General features: G+C 35.5%; 1 protein-coding gene across 2 annotated transcripts in view; it reads left to right on the top strand.

The window, feature by feature from the left end:
- CAMKMT (calmodulin-lysine N-methyltransferase) overlaps window positions 1-20,808 on the top strand; it is a 214,242-nt gene that overhangs the window by 157,509 nt on the left and 35,925 nt on the right. For both annotated transcript variants that reach the window (XM_058834045.1, XM_058834044.1), the window contains exons 4-6: window positions 12,250-12,310; window positions 15,315-15,369; window positions 16,422-16,485. In XM_058834045.1, the coding sequence (XP_058690028.1) occupies window positions 12,250-12,310; window positions 15,315-15,369; window positions 16,422-16,485 (180 nt within the window). The remainder of the gene's footprint in view (window positions 1-12,249; window positions 12,311-15,314; window positions 15,370-16,421; window positions 16,486-20,808) is intronic.

The raw sequence follows: 20,808 nt of genomic DNA, 5'->3' as shown, positions 1-20,808 counted from the left end.
ATTTCTCTCATATGTTTAGCAGTTTAAACATATTTCTATTAAACCTAGGTAATGCCTGTAAAGAGTACAAAAATGTATTAGTAGTATCACAACTCTATAATTACCTTGCTTAATAACTACTGTAGTTTTTTAAAAGCAATATCAGCACTGCTTCCTTGTTAGTATTTTTAACTTCCCCTCTAAATTATTGCAAAGTGTTCTCTAGTAGTGTACAGAATATTATATGTAACATATTTCAAGTGGATTTACTTACCAACTTTTTCTAGTGGTACCAACAGCTGTAGTGTGAAATATATCTACTCCATTTACTCTTATCCATTGCACCCATTTCTTTTTCCCTTTAATTTTTATATATGGTAAAAATTTCATTGAAGAGAGATTTTAGATGACAGGACTGTAATTTTAAAACCAATAGAAGAGGTGTAAGCAATTTGAGCTTAGCTGAAGCATAATCTTAGGTTGTCAAGAAGAAACCCATTCTCCCTATGCTAATCAATCAGTATATCAACCAACCAATCATCTCCTCAGCTTAGCATATATCCTAAGGTTTGATATATCTATTAACTGCCCATCATGCAGCTGGTCTCCAGTTGATGAGATTCCCCCTATCTTGGCATTTGGAGGCAGACAACTGAGCTATCAGAGCCTCAGATAAATACTAAAGTGGAGATTTCAATCCTGTTCCTGATAGCAAAAGACAATCCAGGAATATAGAACATATTTTTAGAAAAGAGCACACAGAGAATTACATTTTCAACAGTTTGTTATATGTGCAAATTGCATATATTTTATGATCCCTTCTTTCTCCACCCCCTCCCTTCCCAGAAGTAGCAGGAAATTACTCTTGTATTGTGACTCAAACTCTTAACAGTAAAAGAGAACAACAAGAAAGTGCTAAAATTAGTTTTTAACTGCTAATTACTATAATGGTGTTATACAACTCCTTAAAAAAAGAAGTGGTTTTCCTCATTATTGCAGCATTATTACTCTATTGATGAAGAGCTGTATGAAAATAGTGTGTCATAACATGCTTACACCTTAGGGGAAAAGTTTGAATTTCAGAAGATTATACACCTGCCTCTCTATTAATGAAGTCTGAGCTCAAAACTCATTAAGCAAAAACATAATCTAGGTATTGAAGAGTCTACCTGCTAGTATGGAAGTCTGGCATGAGATTTAACAGTGTTTTGAGGTACAAGAAATACTGTAGAAACTGATGACTTACTGTGTTGGCTTTGCCATTAGTAAAAAACTGCCTCAAAAAATAAAATGGCCTAGATTGCATTTTGTAAGAGCTTTCTACTCCCTAGGGAGAATCCTAGGGTCACTCAAGGGCCTGTGGTCACCCTGGAATGTAATGTAGGACACAAAGGACAGGTCACCCACTCAAATTGCACTGTCAAAAGATGGGGCCAAATTTCTATGCTGGCATGACTGAGCAATTCCTGAAGTTAGAGGATGTGCTCACTTTATTAAAAATTTGATCAATTCTCTTCCCTGACCCACCAACAATAAACACAAGCATGTTGTTATGAGGTTAGCTTATAGGCTTTTTCATGCTTTCATTTAATTAAATTGAGTGTAATGATTTGCTTTGCTTTTGTTCCTTTTTTCTGAGACTCAAACAACTGGATGTTCTGAAATACATTCTCTCAACATTGAAAAATGACATAAGTACCTAAGCTACATAGCTTAGTCAAAGCACATTGCTCTTGACACTAGAGCACTTCAGAGTCCAAGTGTCAGAGTGTAGAAAAGTAAGTTTTTATACAGCTCTAAGTTTTTTTCAGCAGAATTCTTGTAGCACCTATCTGTGTTTTTATGCCTTGTAAAATAAAAATGTGGTCAGTTAGGTCATGGTTTATTACAGTAACATGGAAATATGAAAGTAATCAGGGGAAGTATTTCAGGCTACTTTGAAGACTAAATTCTACTCTTACCACTTTTGTATCCTACTTCACCATAACCCACTGAAACACTGATTTCCTGAGAAGGTTACTCTTAGATTTGACTCTAATGATTAAAATGATCCAAATGATCTAAAATGATCCAAAGCACTAACATATATCAATAGAATAAAGGTTACTTTGTTTCTCAGAATGACCACACATATTTTAAATCCATGGCTGGTTCATTAGCTGGGATACACAGGCATAGTACCAGCTGAAGATCTGGCCCATCATATTTAGCGGTCATGAAAAGTTCCAGAACAACAGCTGTGGTTCTTGAAACCTGTTCAGGCAAAACCAGCTTTGAACAATGGTAGTGTAAGTTCTCTTGTGTTGTCCTGTGAATGTATGTCAAGCCTCACCTGGAAGAATCATGAAATCCTTAGCCTATCAGAAAAAAAATGTAAATATTTTCCTTCGATTTAGATTTGCCTTACATCTTACAGTCTAAATGCATGTGGAATGTGGATACATAAATAGATGAGAATCTTTGTGCAGCATTCTCACTTACAGAACTTGTTACAATTGTTATTCCATGTGAGAGATGAAAACAAGGTTTAGTGATGTAGGGAGATTTTGGGCACCTGCTGCAAGATGATTGTAAGTAGTGTAGACTTTTGAAAATTGCACACTTAGCACCAGTTGAAATTACCCCAGGAGAAAGAATCAAGACCTCTTCAGTACAGGAACCTGTACTGAACAAATTTATCTAAAAATGTGAAGGATGCACGGTTGCCATTTGCCAGTGAAATGAATTTGTCAGTGCCATGAAATTCAGAGTACTAAGATACACTGTTTTGTTAGACAAATGCTGTCCAAAGCCTTCAAATTGAACTGTGCATGCAATTATTATTTTCACTTGAACCCAATTTATTTCTCCTGGCTGTACAGAACAGACACCTTTTTAATAGTTTGGTTAACTGTGTAGAATGGTAGAGTTTGATAAAGGAGAAAAATATGAGTCCGAAGCTGCTGGGACCGACCAAAAAGGTGTTGTCTTTGTTTAGGTAATTTGATGGGAAAAAACTGAACAACAAATTACAAACCAAACAAAATCCAAGCTCTAGACACTACATCTGAACACAACCAAAATCAGCCAAATAAATTCCACTTTCTTTATCTTAAGTATTACATAAGGGTGCATAGGGCAGTTTCACAAACTTCCATGTTCTGTATCAGATACTTGAGGAAGATAAGCAGTATTAGTAACCAATGTTAATCTACAGGTTTTTATCTTCTCTACCTATGATATATCTCTAAACCCCAATACAAGCTGAATGAACCATTAAACCCCACAGAGAAAAAAAATACAACCCAACTACAAAAAAAGCCCCAATTAGTTTTCTCACTTCATCTATAGACAAAGTGAAACTAGGATATTGGAACTGACAAAATAGAAATACAAGACTACAGCTGAGAAATGGTTGATTGTATCTCTAAGCTATTGCGAATACTGCAAAAAAGCACCTATTTAATTGAGCTATCCAACTATTTGCTTGAACCTGGTTCTTTAGAATCTTCCTTTCTCTATTTTGTTTCATGTTTGTGAAACAAATAAATATGTATGCACTCCAGGTTTATTGTTACGTATTTAAATGACCCAGTTCGAATATCATTCAATGTTCTTTTTCTATGCTTCTCAGAATGAGTGCTCATTTAAATCAGATATTATGAATACCGGATGACTAATCCTAAATTCAGGTGTACTACCACTCAGGCTAGGCAGATTGCTAGTTGATCATGCTAAGATGCTCCCTTATCCATTATTGGATCTGAAAAAGAGGAGGATTAAGAATTATCTGACTTCTCAGTTAATGTGCAAATCATCTAAAAGCTCAGCTTAGAAAGGTCTTAGAAAGCTGAACAGCACTAAAATAATAATGTCTTAAGAATTTTTAATGATATAAATGTGCCATATCACATTTTTAGAGGGAAAATAGAATTTTGTGGTTTCTATTTCAGATGGTCTTTCATCTCTCTCTTCCTGTTTTTGTAATTGTGTATGAATGTCCTAGAACTCTACTTCTAATTAAATTTTTTTATTGCAATTAGAAGTTGTCACTTGGGACAAACCCACATTGTTGGAATTTAATAACAATTATATTACTTTCAGGCAATTTAGTAGAAAGTAATTTGATAAATATCTTCGGAAATGAGCATTAATCTATTTACTTTTAACAAAGCATAAGGCAGGGAAGGAAAAGTATATCTTGGGAAATGTATTTGTATAATGGATCTATGATCTTTGCAGGGTTTTTTTCTGTAATACATATTTCTAGTATCTTTCTCTGCTCTTGGCTATGGTGAAAAAAACCCTTCATTGAAAAGATTGAAACACTATTTTTCTGTATTTTCAAGGGACAGGAGAGTCTGTGAACCAGAAGGCATCTCTTAATGTTCCCTCTTTGCATTTTTAGGCTAGTTCTGCTGTTTGCTATAGTAATATTTGTTTTAGCGTTTCTATCACTCCAATATGTATACTTGCCTTTCAGAATCTGTGAAAAGTATTTAAAAAGAAAAGAGAAAATGCTAGTATTTCAAAACCCTATTATAATGCATTTTCAAATATGTCAGACACATCTTTGTTAAAATTAAACCAAGGATTGGTTTTGAGCGAATAGCCCTATATCCTTACAGATGCTGTGGATGGATGCATCTAAGCTGCTTATTATATTGATGGGTTTTGCTGCTCTGCAGCAAATGAAAACAGGCAGCTGCTTCCTCCATCAAAGCAAAAAGCAGCCTGAGTTTTTATTAAACGAGTGTTCATTTCTTCTATTGCCAAAATTCTTACACAAAACAAAAGAGCAGTTTTAGCACATTATTGCTTAACTAGACATGAACAACTGACAGCAAGTGATAAGCCTGTCTGCTTTTCACAACTGGTAATCATTTTTGGAATAGATGTTTTAATATAGTTGAATATAAAATTTTGTAATTTACATCTACAATGGTACATAAATTTATAGATCCAGTTTTTTGCAGGAGAATGAAGGCTATAATCACAAAAGGTTTGTTCCAGTGTTGTTTAATTTTTAATAACTGTTTGAAAACTAGGTAGCCCCCCACCCCCCAGCACAAATTCATTCATTTAAAAAAGATGTTAAAGACAATCATACCAGTAGATTTGTACAGTTGGCCAATTTTTCTTATGGAAGGGATATGCATACATTTTGACTTTGACTTGTTACTGTATTTCCACATCAGTTCCACTGAGCTTCTTAAGTTTGTGCTCTAAAAGACATTTGCAGATTGCAGACCATCATGTTTCCCTCCTAGTTGTGAACAATAATAAGAGTGAAAGTGAGAGATACAGTGCTGAGGCCATTTTGCCTAGGCTGAAGATCTCAGCCGGTGCTTATACATATTTTTCAATGATCTGAATATCATGAATTCTGCTTTAGATTGGAAGGGAGACAAGAGTTTCTACAAAATGTATGTGCATAGGCAAAAAATGTTTCTCTTTATATTCTCTTCTATTTTTTTCTGGTGTTCTTGTACCCTTTCAAACTCACTTACAGCATTCCTGCTGTGGAAAAGTAAGCTAGCCATTCTCCCTGCCTCAAATTACTCCTCTTCACTGGACTTAAAAGGTGGTTTGCCATCTGCAAAAACCAGGTGCAGTAAGGCACAGATATAAGGTGCTGCCGTAAAGGCTATTAAATAATTTTCTTTTTTCACACTGTGTGCATTTATTGCTGAAGTTACTCACTTGTAAATACTCTTGGGGTAAATTTTAGAATGAAAAGCCTCAGATTTGACAACTGGACTTTCAAAATATGTTAGCTGTTACAGACACTGGCATTTGAGGTGGTCAAATACCCAGAGGGACACAGTACTTGATACTGTCCTCCTTTTGAATATCTGCTCTCAAATTCATTTTTGTAGTAAATCATTTTAGAGTTCCAGGCACACCATCTGCAACTAACTTGCAATGATGACCATTTTTTTGTCTGTATCTGCTGTAGATGGGTGTAAACTTAAAGATTTGTGTACTGAAAACAGAGTGAAACAAGGATTTTCTTCAGTGAGGTTTTTCATTTTAGCAATTTTCTCCATTTCTTCATTTTACGAAAGTGGCCAGGTTTGTCTTTGGATTATTATGGAAGTTACTTTCTTCAGAATATTTTCACTTCTATGTGCATGCATTTTATGGTATCTAAAAAATTAATATTTTTAGTATTAGTGTTTTATTATGTGTGTTTAAATTTTTTAATTCAATAATATACTTTGGATGGGATCTTAGGTAGCAGGGATCACTGATTATCCTTTCATCTGTGTCACATTTTGTGTGCTGTGTGAATAAGGGAATGAAAATAAAATCTTTTCTTCTTGACTATACTGAGCAACATCTTTTAATGGTAAAATTATATTGAAAAGGGGCTTGAGGTATGGAGTTTGAAGAAAGTTTAGAGCTAGAAATATTTTTCAGAGCTATCTGTGTCGACTAACTACAGCAGTGCAATTATTTGCAGGTAATCTTTACTCAAGCAATTACTCAAATTAGAACACCTATGTTATAGGTTACTACCAAGGTGTATTTGGCAGACATACACTGTGCATCCCCTTGGTATCTAGTCTTAATTGTGCTATTCGTAATTTCATGTTTTAAATTCGTAATTTCATATTTTTGACTTGGAAGTGAAGTTTACTGCTTCACTGACAGAAGGGCTCATACTATTGATTAGAGCTTAATTTTTGAATTCTTTGCTAAGTACTGTGCTGTTGAACCTTGATTTTGATCTGCTTTCTTACTTCTCCAGGACCTTGAGCAGATGTATTGTGCTTCTTGCTGTGCATGGTGGTGGTGATCCACAGAAAAACTAACCAGGATAAAATTATCGAACATGTGACTTAAATACAGTCACACAGTCAGTAGAAAATAAGGTTTGATAAAATTAGGGTTGTGATAATGCTACAATGCTCTAAGAATGGAAGAACCTAATTTTAAAATCCTAGAATTCCTTATGTTATATTCCTAGAATAGCTTTTTCCCGTAAATACCTTCGTTTTGGTGATTTTCCATCTTCTCTACAGTCTTTTAGCAGAGGTGATGGGGAATAATTGCCTGTCCGGACAGGCCATTAATTTAACACCTCTCCACAGTCTATTGAGTGCTAAAGATTTTTCTGCTCTCCACTAACTGTCTGTCTTGGTACAGAAGGAAAAAAAGTACCTTACTTAGGGTCAGAAAACAGTTAATCATTGCTCAGTGCAGTTGTTGGTATGACTTTTGAGACATTATTCATCACTTTGCCCAAAAATGGGGTTTTTTTTCCTCTCACTTTGATGATGGTTAAAGCAAATAAGGTGATTTCATGTAGTCAAGAATCAGGATATACTAGAAAAAAAGATATTTTTGAGTATATTCATATGGGGAAAAAGAATGACTTTTCAAATTTGAATTGCCTTTGGTTTTGAGGGTTAAGATAGGATTTATACAAAATTTACTTGAAACTTTAAATGAATAGAAGAAATCTCATAGTTTAATACTATAGTTTAAAGACAAAATTTGAATGTTGAGATCAGATGTCTGTACATATGGCTGTGAGAAGTACAAGGGAAATGTGAAAATACTTTCAATTTGGCTTAGCTTTGAGAGTAACTTCCTAATCTGCTAGCATGAGTTAAGCAGTTGTAGGACAGCTTTATACCTCCTCCTTGAGCTCCCAAGGACAGCTCACCTGTCACCTTCACTTGCCCCTATGTTTCCTGTGTGTAGTGGTGACAGATAGTGGAGCAGAGTTCCACTAATCTTGCACTATCCCAGTTTTCAGTAGTTACCGTGATTTCTTTGTAGCTGTGGAGCACTGCTGAGACATAATAGCTCCGATAGTCAGGTGTCCTTTTAAAAAATACACATCACAAAATTGTTTTCTATTTATATGATGTCCTTTAAGAACTTCACATCAGATCTCAATATTTGCTATCCAAAGGTTGACAGCATTCTTTAAAATATGTGGCAAAAATCAACGGGAGGAGAGAAACTCTTTTATTTATTTATTTATTTTAAATACTGGATAATTTATTTCTGGTAGATAATTTTCTGTACTATCAGAGTATTCAGCATTTTTAGATTTGTTGCAGAAGAAGTACAAGCTTTGCATAGCTTTGGACTAGTGCTCCAGCTGATCATTAAAACACGACATCCTTAGAAGGCTGTCTACAAGTGGCTTAGTCCATGTGGCTTGAACATTGCTTTAAGAAACTGTTGTGCCATGACTAGTGTGGAAAGACCTGACACTTTCCAGTAGCAAGCACTATGAAAGTGATAAAACCAACTGAAGTTATGTTTCCTTCCATTATTAAGATTTTTTTTTTTATTTAGTGTTTTTCCTCTGTAGGAAGGGCTTGGGTACCTTTCTTTGGTTACGTCATACCTCATGGTGTAAGAATGGCTTGTGTTATTTTTCTTAGCCTTCCCATCATTTAATTCTGCGTGTCTAAGTAACTTAATACATCTCTGTCTCTTACTTTGGTTCCCAATGTGCAGACTTGGAACTGTAGAAATTCATGATATCATCAAGTTCTTGTGAGGTAGACTCCACTTCTGTGATGACATTTTATGATATGGTGACAAGTGCTGTAGAAATGCCTGCATTTCATATGGCTGTGATGCATTTGTAGCATTTCTCTATTCACCATCGTACAACTCAATGTTATTTTTCTATTCCTTCTATTGTAAGTATGATACTTACTACTGTAATCTGTCTGGAAGTAGACATCATCTTTCTTATAGCATTTGTAGTGAGAATCGTGCTCCATCCTAGTGATGAAAGGATACTTCAAGAGCTGAAATATGGGTAGGCATGAAGTCTGTCTGTCTTCAGACATGTACAGTCTTGAGCATCCTTTGAACACCAGTGCAACTTAATTTTTTCATATGTTTCAATAGTGATTACAATGCTTTCTGGCAATTATTCTCTGTTTTCAAGTTGTAGTTATCAAGGTGATAAAGAGTTTTAAAACCTCCATTAAATGTCACAAAATATTTATTTTTGCAAAAAGAAACTCTTGTTTCTGTCTTTTATCATACAGTGAGATTTTTTAGCCCCCCCAGACCCTCTGTCTAGGATTTGTAGAATATTTATAGCCTTTTAAGTACAAGCACCATTTGGGGGTCTTTTGATATTCTTTTGCCTATCCATCTGTAAATAGTTTGCTATCATGTAGGTAATTGTACATGTAAATAGGTAGCATCCAATGTTGTGTATTTATAATCAAATTCAGAAATCAAAATGAGAATAATTTTATTTTAAATATGAAAAAATTATTTTAAGTGTGTTCATAGGAAAGTTAATCCATATCCATATGTATGTGTTTTCAGGAAATAAATTATGCTTTTCACAACATAGTAGAAGCTGTTAATTTATAGGAATTCTGCATTTCTGTATTACAGCTGTATGTTTTCTAACAGAAGCAGAACTATCTTCCTTATACTTGCAACTTCAAAATGTAGGTCATTGTGTTTGTGAATGTAGGTCAGAGTGAGGAGGAAGAAGACAGAATGAAAACTCCTCCACATGGATCTTTAAGCTTATCCCTGTTTTGAGGGTAAAGAGGCTTACCTACCTGTTCAGGCACGAGAAGCTTTTCCTTTTGCTAAAATTAACACAGGTCTTCTGGCTTCTTGGCTTATCTGGGAGCACTGTGTGCTTCCACACTTGAGACTTGTTCATGAATGACCTTCTGACTCTTGCTTCTTTAGCTTCCAGATGCTTATACCATTGCTGAGGTGATCCTTCCTTCCCTGTGGGGGAAGGCAGCAGGAAGAAGAGCTGTGTGCATTGCTGGCATCTGCCTAAAGAGCATTGTTGTTGCAAAGGTGTTTCACCCTTCCCTCAGCACAGAGCCATCTGATACACCTGCAGTTCCAGCCAGTATCAACATTGTAATGGTAGCAGGGGAAGGAATGATGACACCTCAGAAAAGATTCGGTGACACCATTCAAAGTGTCCTCTCAATAATAACTGCAGAAAAGTGAGAGACATTTGACTGAGGGCACTGAGAAGTCAGATATTGAAGGATCTTGGCTTCAACTGACTAGCATTTTAAAAATTCACTTAGGCTAGAAGTTTTCTATAAAAGGATTTCTGTTTTTTATATTTGTGGGTGTGAGGTTTTTTTAATGTCTGTAAGCACTATCATGGTGTTAAATTAGCTGTGTCTCTACTAAATATTAAAAAAACTTTTCTTGCTTGAGTATACACCAGTCACTGCAAATGGAACCATTCTTTATGTTATACACTAAAATATTTAAACAGTTATTATATTTATTGCAAAATATGTCATTTTAGCATGTTTCAATGCTCAAAAGCATTGAAATGCTCAAAGGGAGATGAAAATCCCTGTACAGTTCTTAGTGTATGTTTCACTAAAGAATGGGTCGTCTTGTGTGAATATTTTATTTTAACCCTTAGCAAGTCTAAGCAAAACAGCACATTCAAAAACACCTGATCAAACTGAACTGTCATAAACAGGACAAATACAAGTATTGCATTAGTAGTTTTGTCATACATATGTATCTTTAGTCTACTTTTTTACCCTTAAATATCTTTGTAATACAAAAGTTATACGCAAAGTGTTGGACAGTTCCTGCCTTGGCTTTTGCTTGATCTGCATGCAGTCAAGTAATTTTTAAATATTATTTCTCACTAGGAATAAGGGTAGTTTAGAACACTTACTGGATGGAAAGGAATAATTATATTGATAATGATTTCAGTCAGGCTTTAAGTGATTTAAAGGATGACAGTTTTTCTCCCAAACTTCTGGTTCTGTTAAAGTGTAGTGATGTTTTTAGCCTTGAGAACAAGAAAATGGTAAAAATGGTCTAAAGGATAGACATACATAGTAAGCTGCATGGAATTCAACTTACTTGTCTAGAAATATGTTAAAGATGCTCTATATGTCAAATAAGTTTACTGGAACCGTTGAAATGTCTGTAGTTCATAAAATGAAGTTTGTGTCTCAATGTCATATGTTGGTGGGGGGGGAAGTTGACTCTGGATTTTACCTACACAAAAACATGGTTTTTCATTGCTAAGCAACCACAGATGAAAAACACAGACAACCGTAATTCAGCTGCATACACCTTTGACTCTTTCTCCTTTATATTCGGGAAACTTTGAGACATAACTCAAGTTCCTGAGTATGTTTTCCTCTGGCCCCCTCCATCAGTGAAGTCTGGTGTCTGCAGGACAGCATGCAAGGCACACAGGATGTGTGCTGTCCTCTCCCTAGGCCACAGCACTTCAGTTGGACATTCCAGTCAGGTGGGAAACTGGTCTGGCAAAACAGCTAGTTTCATGAGAGACTATTTTGAAGGAATAAATTTACATGGAAGCCTCCAAATAGTTGTCAATGTTGATGATGGCCAGTGTAAGTTTCATGATGGAAGCTAATAAATTCATGAATAATACAGATTAGGTGAAGAAAGAGTGATTGCTCCTGGCTATTTCTGTAGGACAACTAGGGGAATTAAAATCAAAATGGCAGGGAAGCAAGTATAAAATGAGAGAGGAGGTGTTTCTTTATACAGCAGGGTGAAACTGTGGTGCTTCCTGGTGCAGCTCTGGAAAGTTTACCACAGAACAACCAGAAAAATCCTTCAGTACCTATTAAGAGGAACTTGCCACTTGTATTTCCTCGTCTTCTTCTGAACTTCTTGAGCCACAACTGGAAATCACACTTTTATTGCCCTAGTCCTGGATTTGTCCTTAGCATGTGCTGCTGGTCAGTCCCCCTTATAGTCAGACTGATGCCTGACCTAACAAAAGCTAAGAAAAAAAGGAGCTAAATAAAAAGAAACTGGGAAGAAATTGAGTGACTGTAGGATGATGATGATGATGATGATGATGATGATGATGATGATGATGATGATGATGATGTAGCTAATGAAAAACTAGAGGGCTCCTGTCCCCTAGAGGGCTACAGGACAAAGTTGGCCTTGTATCTGGCCTGGTGAAAACAGGTTGATGTTCATGTGAATGCCCAAGTGAATTAAATTTTATATGACTTTTAAAGTCTGGAGTATTGCATATATATGTGTAGATATATGTGTATGTTTATGTGTGTGTGCGTGTATCTATAAATTTTTGATCATTAGTTGTGATGAAATCTATGCAATACTCAATTGCAATGCTTAAATCCTAGGTCTTCTTTTTCTTTATTCCATGTTATTATGCCAAATATAGAAAATAAAACACTTGGTAGAGGTCTGCAAATCGTAATATGCATTCAAATATTATTTTAGACCAGAAAAAAAATCTGTTCTAAGAAGGCGAATATCTTTGTTTTATAGGTCTCTGGCCATCCGAAGAAGTGCTGGCTTACTACTGCCTAAAGCATAATGAAATATTCAGGTACAGAGCTAAACATAAAAATATATTTTCCAAACTCTTAGTTTTATTGTATCTGCATGGTAAAGATTGCTATGATTTAAGGCTTCAGATTAAATTTAAAATGTTCAAGGTGAAAGCATGTTGCTCTTAACAAAGAATTCTGAGCTGCCTTTGGGTACTAATATTGCACAGCAAGCTTTCTGCTATATGTCAAAGACTTTTGATTTCCACTCAAGGCATTTTATTTCACTTTGATTTTTGGGAAACAAAAGTGAAGCTCCAATCGATCAGTGCTGATTGTGAAGGTCAGGAAAAATAAGATATTCTTTAAACTGACATCTGTTGCAAAAGCAGGCAAAATATTATCTGATGAAATACATAAAAATCACTGCATATAGCAGGAAGAATTTGCACCTGTATTTAAGTGTTGTGAAACAGTTTTGAAACATCCTTCACTTTTATTCAAAACTTGTAGGAGACAGCTATCAAGGCTCCAATAGGAACATCTAAATATCAAATCCATCCTGCATCCAGTTTCTTTCCCCCTGAGTATACTGAGATTTGCACTTGGAAATCCTTGAAGTTTCATTGTCTGGAGGATGAATAGGGTGCAAAAAAAGCTATTACAACTATTCATTTGGAGGCATAAATTGTGTTCTGTGTGAGGGTATAAGGCAAATACCAAGTAAACCAGCTTGGAGTATACAAAATCCCAGTCTGTGTAAATATGGTGTTGGGTAAAATCAGGAAGACCAAACTGTAAGTCCCTGCCCCTTATACCAAACGAGCAACTTGCTTAGACTCCTATCTGTAATCAAAGACCTGGCACCAAAGTGTAGCCTGGTCCATAAAGCCTAATTCCTACTCCATCCACCACCTGAACAAAGTGCATGCCATTAGGGGAGGCAGCTCACACGCCTGATCTGGCAGCCGGTGCTCCTTCCTCTTAGGTTGGTTATGTGCCTTCTGCTGCTGCTGAGATGTCCCTGTAGCACTTTGGTGTCTGGCCCCATGCTTGTATGCTCTGCTTCTTCTCCAGGGCTCCTCACAGCAAACCTCCTGGGCTGCTCACTCAGAGGGTATCTTCCTAGTTTGGGTATTCAAACCACAGTATTCAGAGACAACGATTAGTCAAACTTCCATGGAGTAAATGGGCAGTTTCACATCCTCATTTCTCAGGATTTTATCCTTCTTACAGTACTCTCAGAGTAGAGTTTCATACGTTAATTCTCATTTATAAATGATTACTATATATTGCCTGAGAGACAGATACAACTTTTAAAACTTGCTAGTAAGGGAACTTTGCATTGAAATAAATTTCATACACATAAATATTTATGTGTATGTGTATGCTCATATACTATGTACATAGAAATTTGGTTCAAAATGCATAAAAGCCTCACACTGGATAGACACTTTCTGTGTTTATTTCAGAAAGAATGATTCTTACAAAGGAGTAAGTGCCTTGTAAGCTTTATATATAACCATATGTATATAGTTTTAATATAAAATACATTTGGCTTAGAAAAACTAAAACTTATTTGAGGAAGAACCTATAATCATTCTGTTTAAAAATCCAAATTGCAAATTTCCCATATTTGTTTTATATTCTTACTGGGTTAATGTACAGCTTGTTCCTCCAAACTATATCTTTCTTTTGTCTCATTTTGATTAAATAGGACAACTAGACTTTTTTCAAATAAAATTTGTGGTTTCTAAGAAAAATAAATCTAACCTGTCCAGACAGTGAGCATTATTATATAGTCATGCAGCCTAGTCCATTCGCCTCAGTGAACAAAATATCAGCAGCTGTATACTGATACTGATATGGCATCCTAGATGCTCTTCCTAAATATCAGTGTTGAGTGAGTAGGGAGGTGACCTTTTCAGATAAAAGTAGATTTTCAGATGTTAATATTTTAGGGGAGAAGGAAAGATGCACGTAAAAAAAACCCCAAAAACCAAAAACAACAACAAAAAAATGCAACCAAAATCCCCCAAAACCGAACTCAACTAAACAGTTTAGCTGAAATTCCATTTTCTGCCTGTCAGAAGCATCTCAATGGAAATGCTCCTGCCAGCTGTAACAGTTGCCGCTGATTTTGCTATAAAGCAGCGTGTTCATAAACTGAGGCTCTGCCTTGCCCCAGACACTGCCTTCACACACAATTTTGGTGCAGGGTCAACATCCCTCCCTCCTCCCCTCCTGGGGCAGGCCACGGCTCTGGAGGACATTTTTTATGGCTCCCCCTGCAAGCTCCCATCCGGCACACTCTCTGCGCCAAATTATATTTCACATGCACGTCTTAATAACAGCACAGTATGGTCTAAGTTAAAAGCAGCCTTTTAGACCATGTATTCAGCCCTTTGATCAGGCTCAGTTTAGGCTCTTGACACTAACTTCGTTTAGTTTTCTGAGGCTTAACCGTTTGCTGTTCCCATCGTTGTTCATAACAGTATTGTTTGTAGGTCACTTGCAGTTTTAAGTGCTAATTGAAGGATCGGATTTCTTCGTGTGTAATTATTTTGTGGTATATGGCTTGCTTTAAAACTTCTCTCTTTTTAATACAAAAAGGCTTTTAAGCATAACTGTATGGGGAGATATATAAATAATATTAATTTCCCCATTTACTTCTCTAACTGTTTTTGCAAGAATGAATGTGGATTAACATTGTTATCCTTTCCTAACAATTATCTTTCGCTACTCTAGCTAGTTTAGTTCTAAAAGACAGAGCCATTGACAAGGGAAAAAAGGGAACCTTCTCAGATTTTTCAGCTCAGCGGTGGTAATGTTGCACTGAACACTAATGAGGGAACCCCCACTGATTTGCCTGCTTTGTGACTTTTCTATTTCATAATTATTTTTAAAACGCAAAACGACATGAGGTAGCCTAGTCATGTCTCTACAACTTCCTGGTAGCTCAGTCCTTACTGCAGATGGCAATTTGTTCTTGTAACATATATGTCTCTCTGACCATTTTCATCTAATTTGTATGGGTTCTACCATTTCCTTTCTCTCTTTCAGGGACCTTGCTGTGTGTGAGCTAGGGGGTGGCATGACATGCTTGGCTGGGCTCATGGTAGGTCTTTTCTCAATTCCAATCCCATTCAGAGAAAGAAACAAAAGGAAAAATGTTCCAGTGCCTCCAACTGCTGGGTCAGAGAACTGTCAACAGCCTCAGCTGCGGTCAAGCTGCAGAGTCTTGAGAGACCTTCTAGATTGACTTGCTTTCGTATCATATTGATTTTATGGTTGCCTCGATGAGCAGAAACATTTTACCTCGGTGCAGTCAATATCTTTTGTTGTGACATTCCAGGCCACGTACGGTCTTGTCTTTCATTTCCATAGCCAAAGCTTTTTTTTTTTTCAGATTATAGTCCCATTTGCTAAGATACAGGAATAGCCTGGCGAATCACAGTTGGAGCACCATGATATAGCTGCTAATGTTTTGCCTGCATTATTACACCAACAAACATGATCCAGAGCTCTCGGTAATTAGATTCTTTTGAATTACATTGGCCATTCAGGAGAGTCGTTCACCATTCTCTGGGTTCTGAGTCATGTATTCAGGAGATATTATGTAGCAGTGCAGTGCATTAGACAAGTTTTTATGTCTCTACAAATAAAAGCATATTGTTACACTGATTGGCATTTGACAAACCTGTCGCTCTTATACAATGTGTCGAGGTTACAGCCCAATGTGCGAGCATGTCAAAGCTCACAAAAAAATTACCCTTACAAAGCCATCTGCCTGCAATGCAAAGTTATATGAAGGGCATCAGGCAGTCAGACAGAAGCAAGCTGAAAGGCAGAGTGACAGCCTTGTATGATGGCTCTACTAGATAAACAGAAGCCCGCAAATGAAAGCCTCTCAGAATACCATCATCGGCTGTCACAATGCAATTACGGAACAGAATGATAGCAAGATAGAGGCTCCCGCAAATGGAATGATAAAAGTATTGACTGATTTGATTGAATGATTAAAATAATGCAGACATAAAATGAAAAAAGATTGAAGATTGTTACAGAGAAATAGGTGAGGAAGCATGATACTGAAGGCTTGTCACTCCTGTCTTCACTTCCACACAGACAAGCATATTTGCTCATTGTTTGCTGTGCTCTTTTTTTCAGGTTGCTATTTCTGCAGATGTCAAAGAAGTTCTGTTAACTGATGGAAATGAAAAGGCCATCAAAAGTATCCTTATTCAGATAGAAAACTGGTTTGTTGTGCTCATTCCTTTTTACTGGCTGAGTAACAATCGATATAAAGACAGACAGCATGGGGCATATTAAGAAAAAGTCCCCACATAAGTAATTAAAAAACAGATGTGGAATATCTTGAACAGAGAAGCAGCTTCCCCCATAATAAATGCCACATTTTCTCCATTAATTAAAAATGCACGTGTTGGTATAGAGCATGTAGAGTAGTAAATATTTGTCTCCTGGAAGATTCGTGTGTGCATGCTGCACATTACAGGAGGTGTAGCAGGGAATCAAATCATTAGCTCCCCTTCATGTATCTGCTTTGCATAAGAGCTATATTTTTTTTTCCTACTTTCAGATACTAGCCCCTTAAAACATACCCAGCACTTATATTTTCAGGGCTTTTCCAGTGTATGTTGAAATGTTCCATTGTTGCTGCTAAGTTATAACTGCCTACAAATTACGCATTTATTCTCCTTAATCAATTACCGATTTATCATTATTTCTCTTGATGTAAGATTGCAAAACTCTTCTGTCCCTTTTAGAAAGTATTTTATTGCATTTCTTCTGTTAGAATAAATTGCTATTATGCCCTTCTAATATGAACAGATAGTTCATTAAATTGAACTGGACTTGGGTTAAGCAAGAGAATGAGTGAGCACAATTTGTGGCCACATAAAATATCAGCACAGAACAAGAAAAGATATATACAGTGAATACTAATAGCCCTTAGAAACAGAGAGGAAAAAAATGAAGGTATCTATTTGCTTTTGTTCCTTGATAATCTTTCCATTTACATTTTCATGCAGGCTCATTTTTCAGGTTTTGGCCACTGCAACATCAGAATTATTTATTTTTTGAGTTTTGTATGTATTTGAGAGCTAATGTAGTGAGTACTTAGTAAAAAAAATAAACTAATCTGTGGCTTAAATAAATAGCAGTTGCTGATGCCTGTTAAAACAGGAGACATTTCAGTGCAATAATATTAGCTACTACCTTTAAAAAATACTTTCTCAGAGGTAACTATAACTGCTGACAACACTTGAATATGTTAAAAACAGTCAATCCTAGATCATATCTGTTAAAACTTGAAGTAAGCCTGCTAAAAGTCTCCTTTTTCTTGAAAAGGCAAGTTCTCACCTGTGTTCCAGGGATTCTTATTTTGTTAAATTTAGTGTGTTAGACTTGTGTCTTGAGGAGGAAGTATTCATTATTCTTTGTATTTTAATCAGCACCACCCCTTCCAATCTTTCTTCCATGTCATTATGAAGATAAAAAATGTAGGAGAAAAGAAGTGTTTCAAAACTAGCCTAACAAAACAAACTCATGTTGTATAGAAGCACAGGTATTTAACAAAAGGTCATTTTACCCCCAAAAAGCTTCAGGTGGGCTCAGTAATCATCAACTCAGCAAATGTCTTGCTTAGCAGATTCCATAAACATACCTGAACTTTTTTGAAATGTAGAAGTCTTTTATAACAAGGAAAATTGTTGAGTGCTAAAATATTCACTCAGTCCTTAGAATTAAAGAATTAAAAGTGCTTTTATTCCTGAAAAAGATACTGCTAATGTTATCTAATTATCACACCTTAGTTTTTTGCAATATGTTTTAGAAATGTCTTCTGTTCCCAAAAGTCTTACAAGAGGTCTTCATCTGTATTCACTCAGTGAATCCCTTTCAGGGAAGCGATTGGTGGACGGCTCTAACAGGAATTTATTTTTTCTTTTTTAACATTTGGTGCTCAGAAGGCTCAGCATTCAAAGTGCTTTTATTGTGTTGGATTTTACAATGGGCTTAATATTAGCAGGGTGCCAAAGTGCAGCAGGCTAAGAACTTTACTGTGTAGGTGAAATGTATTCTTTAAAGTGCACATAATAAAATTTCTGTTGCATTTTATATGGTTTATGGACTTCAGTAGTAATTTTATGATATGTCTTACAGTAATTTTCTTTTGCACTCTTTTCTATAGTGACTGGCTATAATAGAAGTTTAGGCTAAATTTAGATCTATTTCAGCCCCACCAGACTCACTGAAATCAGGGTAGAATTTTAGGTGTAATTGGAAGTAGCATTCACCCCAAGTGCCACTGACTACAAATGACATATTTTTGCTAGTTCTTATTATTGCTGATGGTATTTTTTATTGTTTAGCATACCAAATTAAGGTAATGTGGGATAAAATACTGTTTTCTTTTCTAGATTCTGCTCTTTAGGCATAGTTAATGTCTAGTATTATGGTTTTTTTATGCAGGTATTATAGGTTAAAATAATCTTGTTTTTAAATTACTGTTTACATCTTCCCTTTAAATTTCTTAGGAAGCTTAAATTACATGCCAGTCGTACTATAATATCCAAAAATTACTTTCCAAAAAGTAAAAGTGGTTGTCAACAAAAAAGAAAAAAAATCCCTGTCAGAAGCCAGGAAACCACCAAGCAAGCCTGCTAATTATTCTTAATGGGCAAGATGAGCACATTAAGAAACAAATGAATACATCAGTGAAATGTAATTGAAAATCGACCTGGCAATAGTGCATTGCATCTGAGAATCTGCCTTTGTATTATCAACATCATCATAATTATTGTTGTTTTTGTTGTTGCTATCATTATTCAGTGAGCATAACTAACAGCTTTGCTTTGTGAAATCTCAAGCTTTTGAGGATTTGATTTTTGTTTTAATTTTTGACATGCTTCCTATTAGTCTCCATTTCATGCTAACACAAGAAGTATTCGGTGTGTATGTTTTCAATATCCATATTAGGATATGTTATTGAAATGTTAGAAGTTAAAAAAAATGTTACAAATTTATCGATTTCAAATAAGGGTTGTCATTCTAACCCTCTTATTGTGAAATATGTTGCTATATTTTATATTAATAAATGATCTTACGTATGGTGTTTATGGAAGTTTTTAAAAGGATCTCATGACTTGAGATGCTAGACCATTTAAAAGACTTCACTCTAACTCCTTTTGCTTACAATGAGCAGGTTTGAATTGATTCAATAGATCATTTATATTGCAAAATCAATAAAATAAAGACAGATGTTACTCCTTTTGCCACCTTGTTCAGAACTTTATTGTTGATTTAGTGTGTTCTGAGTTCTTTCAGTATCATGTAAATAAGGAAAGTGTTAGGATTAAAATTAAGGATGTTTCAAGTGAATAATAAATACATACATGGACAAAGTTATGAGATTCATCCCCCATTATAATTTTGGGTGATATGCATTCAGATACAAGTTTTTCAACTTAGCTTATATCTGTGACATAAGTCAGTTATGAACATCAAATTTCACGTCCTCAAAACACTGGAAGCATCTTTACTCACGTATCCAAATCCAAGAATGAGGTTCATTTTAGTAAAAATTGTCTCCTGTTTCAGAGAGGCTGTGTACTTTCTGCCTTAGCTCAGTTTCACACCATGCACTGGTGACTTGAATTACTGTCTGAAAGCATCAATAATACAAAACATCGTTACAGTGCACTATAATGGCCATTAAAATACATTGTATGTATCTTTAAACATTCTGGGGAAGTTTAGGTTAGAGGGGTCATGTTTAACCTGAATACCTAATGATAATGATACCTAAATTATTTTAAAAATCTAATATTAACATGTTTAAAACCATTATTAATAGTTTTTCTCAGTTATTTAATTTAAGTGCAGTGTAGCTAATTTATCACAGACATAGCGATGTTATTTCTTTCCCTACTTGAAAGTAGCAAGATCTGCTCATGGTGTTATTTATGCTTTCCTTTTGCTGCCCAGGTATAGACCATTAATTTACATTACATATCATGGAAACAATTTAAAAGGCACATTCAAACTACAGAGATTTGTTTAAACCAGTTTTCTGTCATTCCATTTCTAGTTTTTACTTCACAAAATACCAGTTGTCTTTTCCAGTGTTCGGATAGAGACTTTTCTGAAATAACTTTTCTTAAATAACCAACTCTGTTAGGAAGGCAAATTATGTGATTTCAGCAAAGCGAAGAAAAAGATATATCAGCAATATTTCAAATTAGCCTGACTCTTGTATTCAATTTTCTTATAAGAGCACTTTCAAAAGATCTGACATATTTTTTGGACCTAGAAATGTCCCCCAGTGAGCATCAGATTTCCTATAGATTGAATAAAAAATAAGGATCTTTTACATCTTTACCAAAAATGTCTGTTTAAAACAATTATTTACAGTTGAAAGTGAGCATTCAGGGATGTATGGATTCACTCTGAGTAACATTAATATTCTCATAGTTTTCTCTTGCTGCACCTTTTCCTTCCAGTGGCTTCTCACTAACCACAAATGATTGATCATGAT

Source organism: Poecile atricapillus, chromosome 3, assembly GCF_030490865.1.
Source record: "Poecile atricapillus isolate bPoeAtr1 chromosome 3, bPoeAtr1.hap1, whole genome shotgun sequence".
Taxonomy (NCBI): Eukaryota; Metazoa; Chordata; class Aves; order Passeriformes; family Paridae; genus Poecile; species Poecile atricapillus.
Note: the sequence above shows the minus strand (reverse complement) of the source record. Positions and strands in the feature narration are given on the sequence as shown.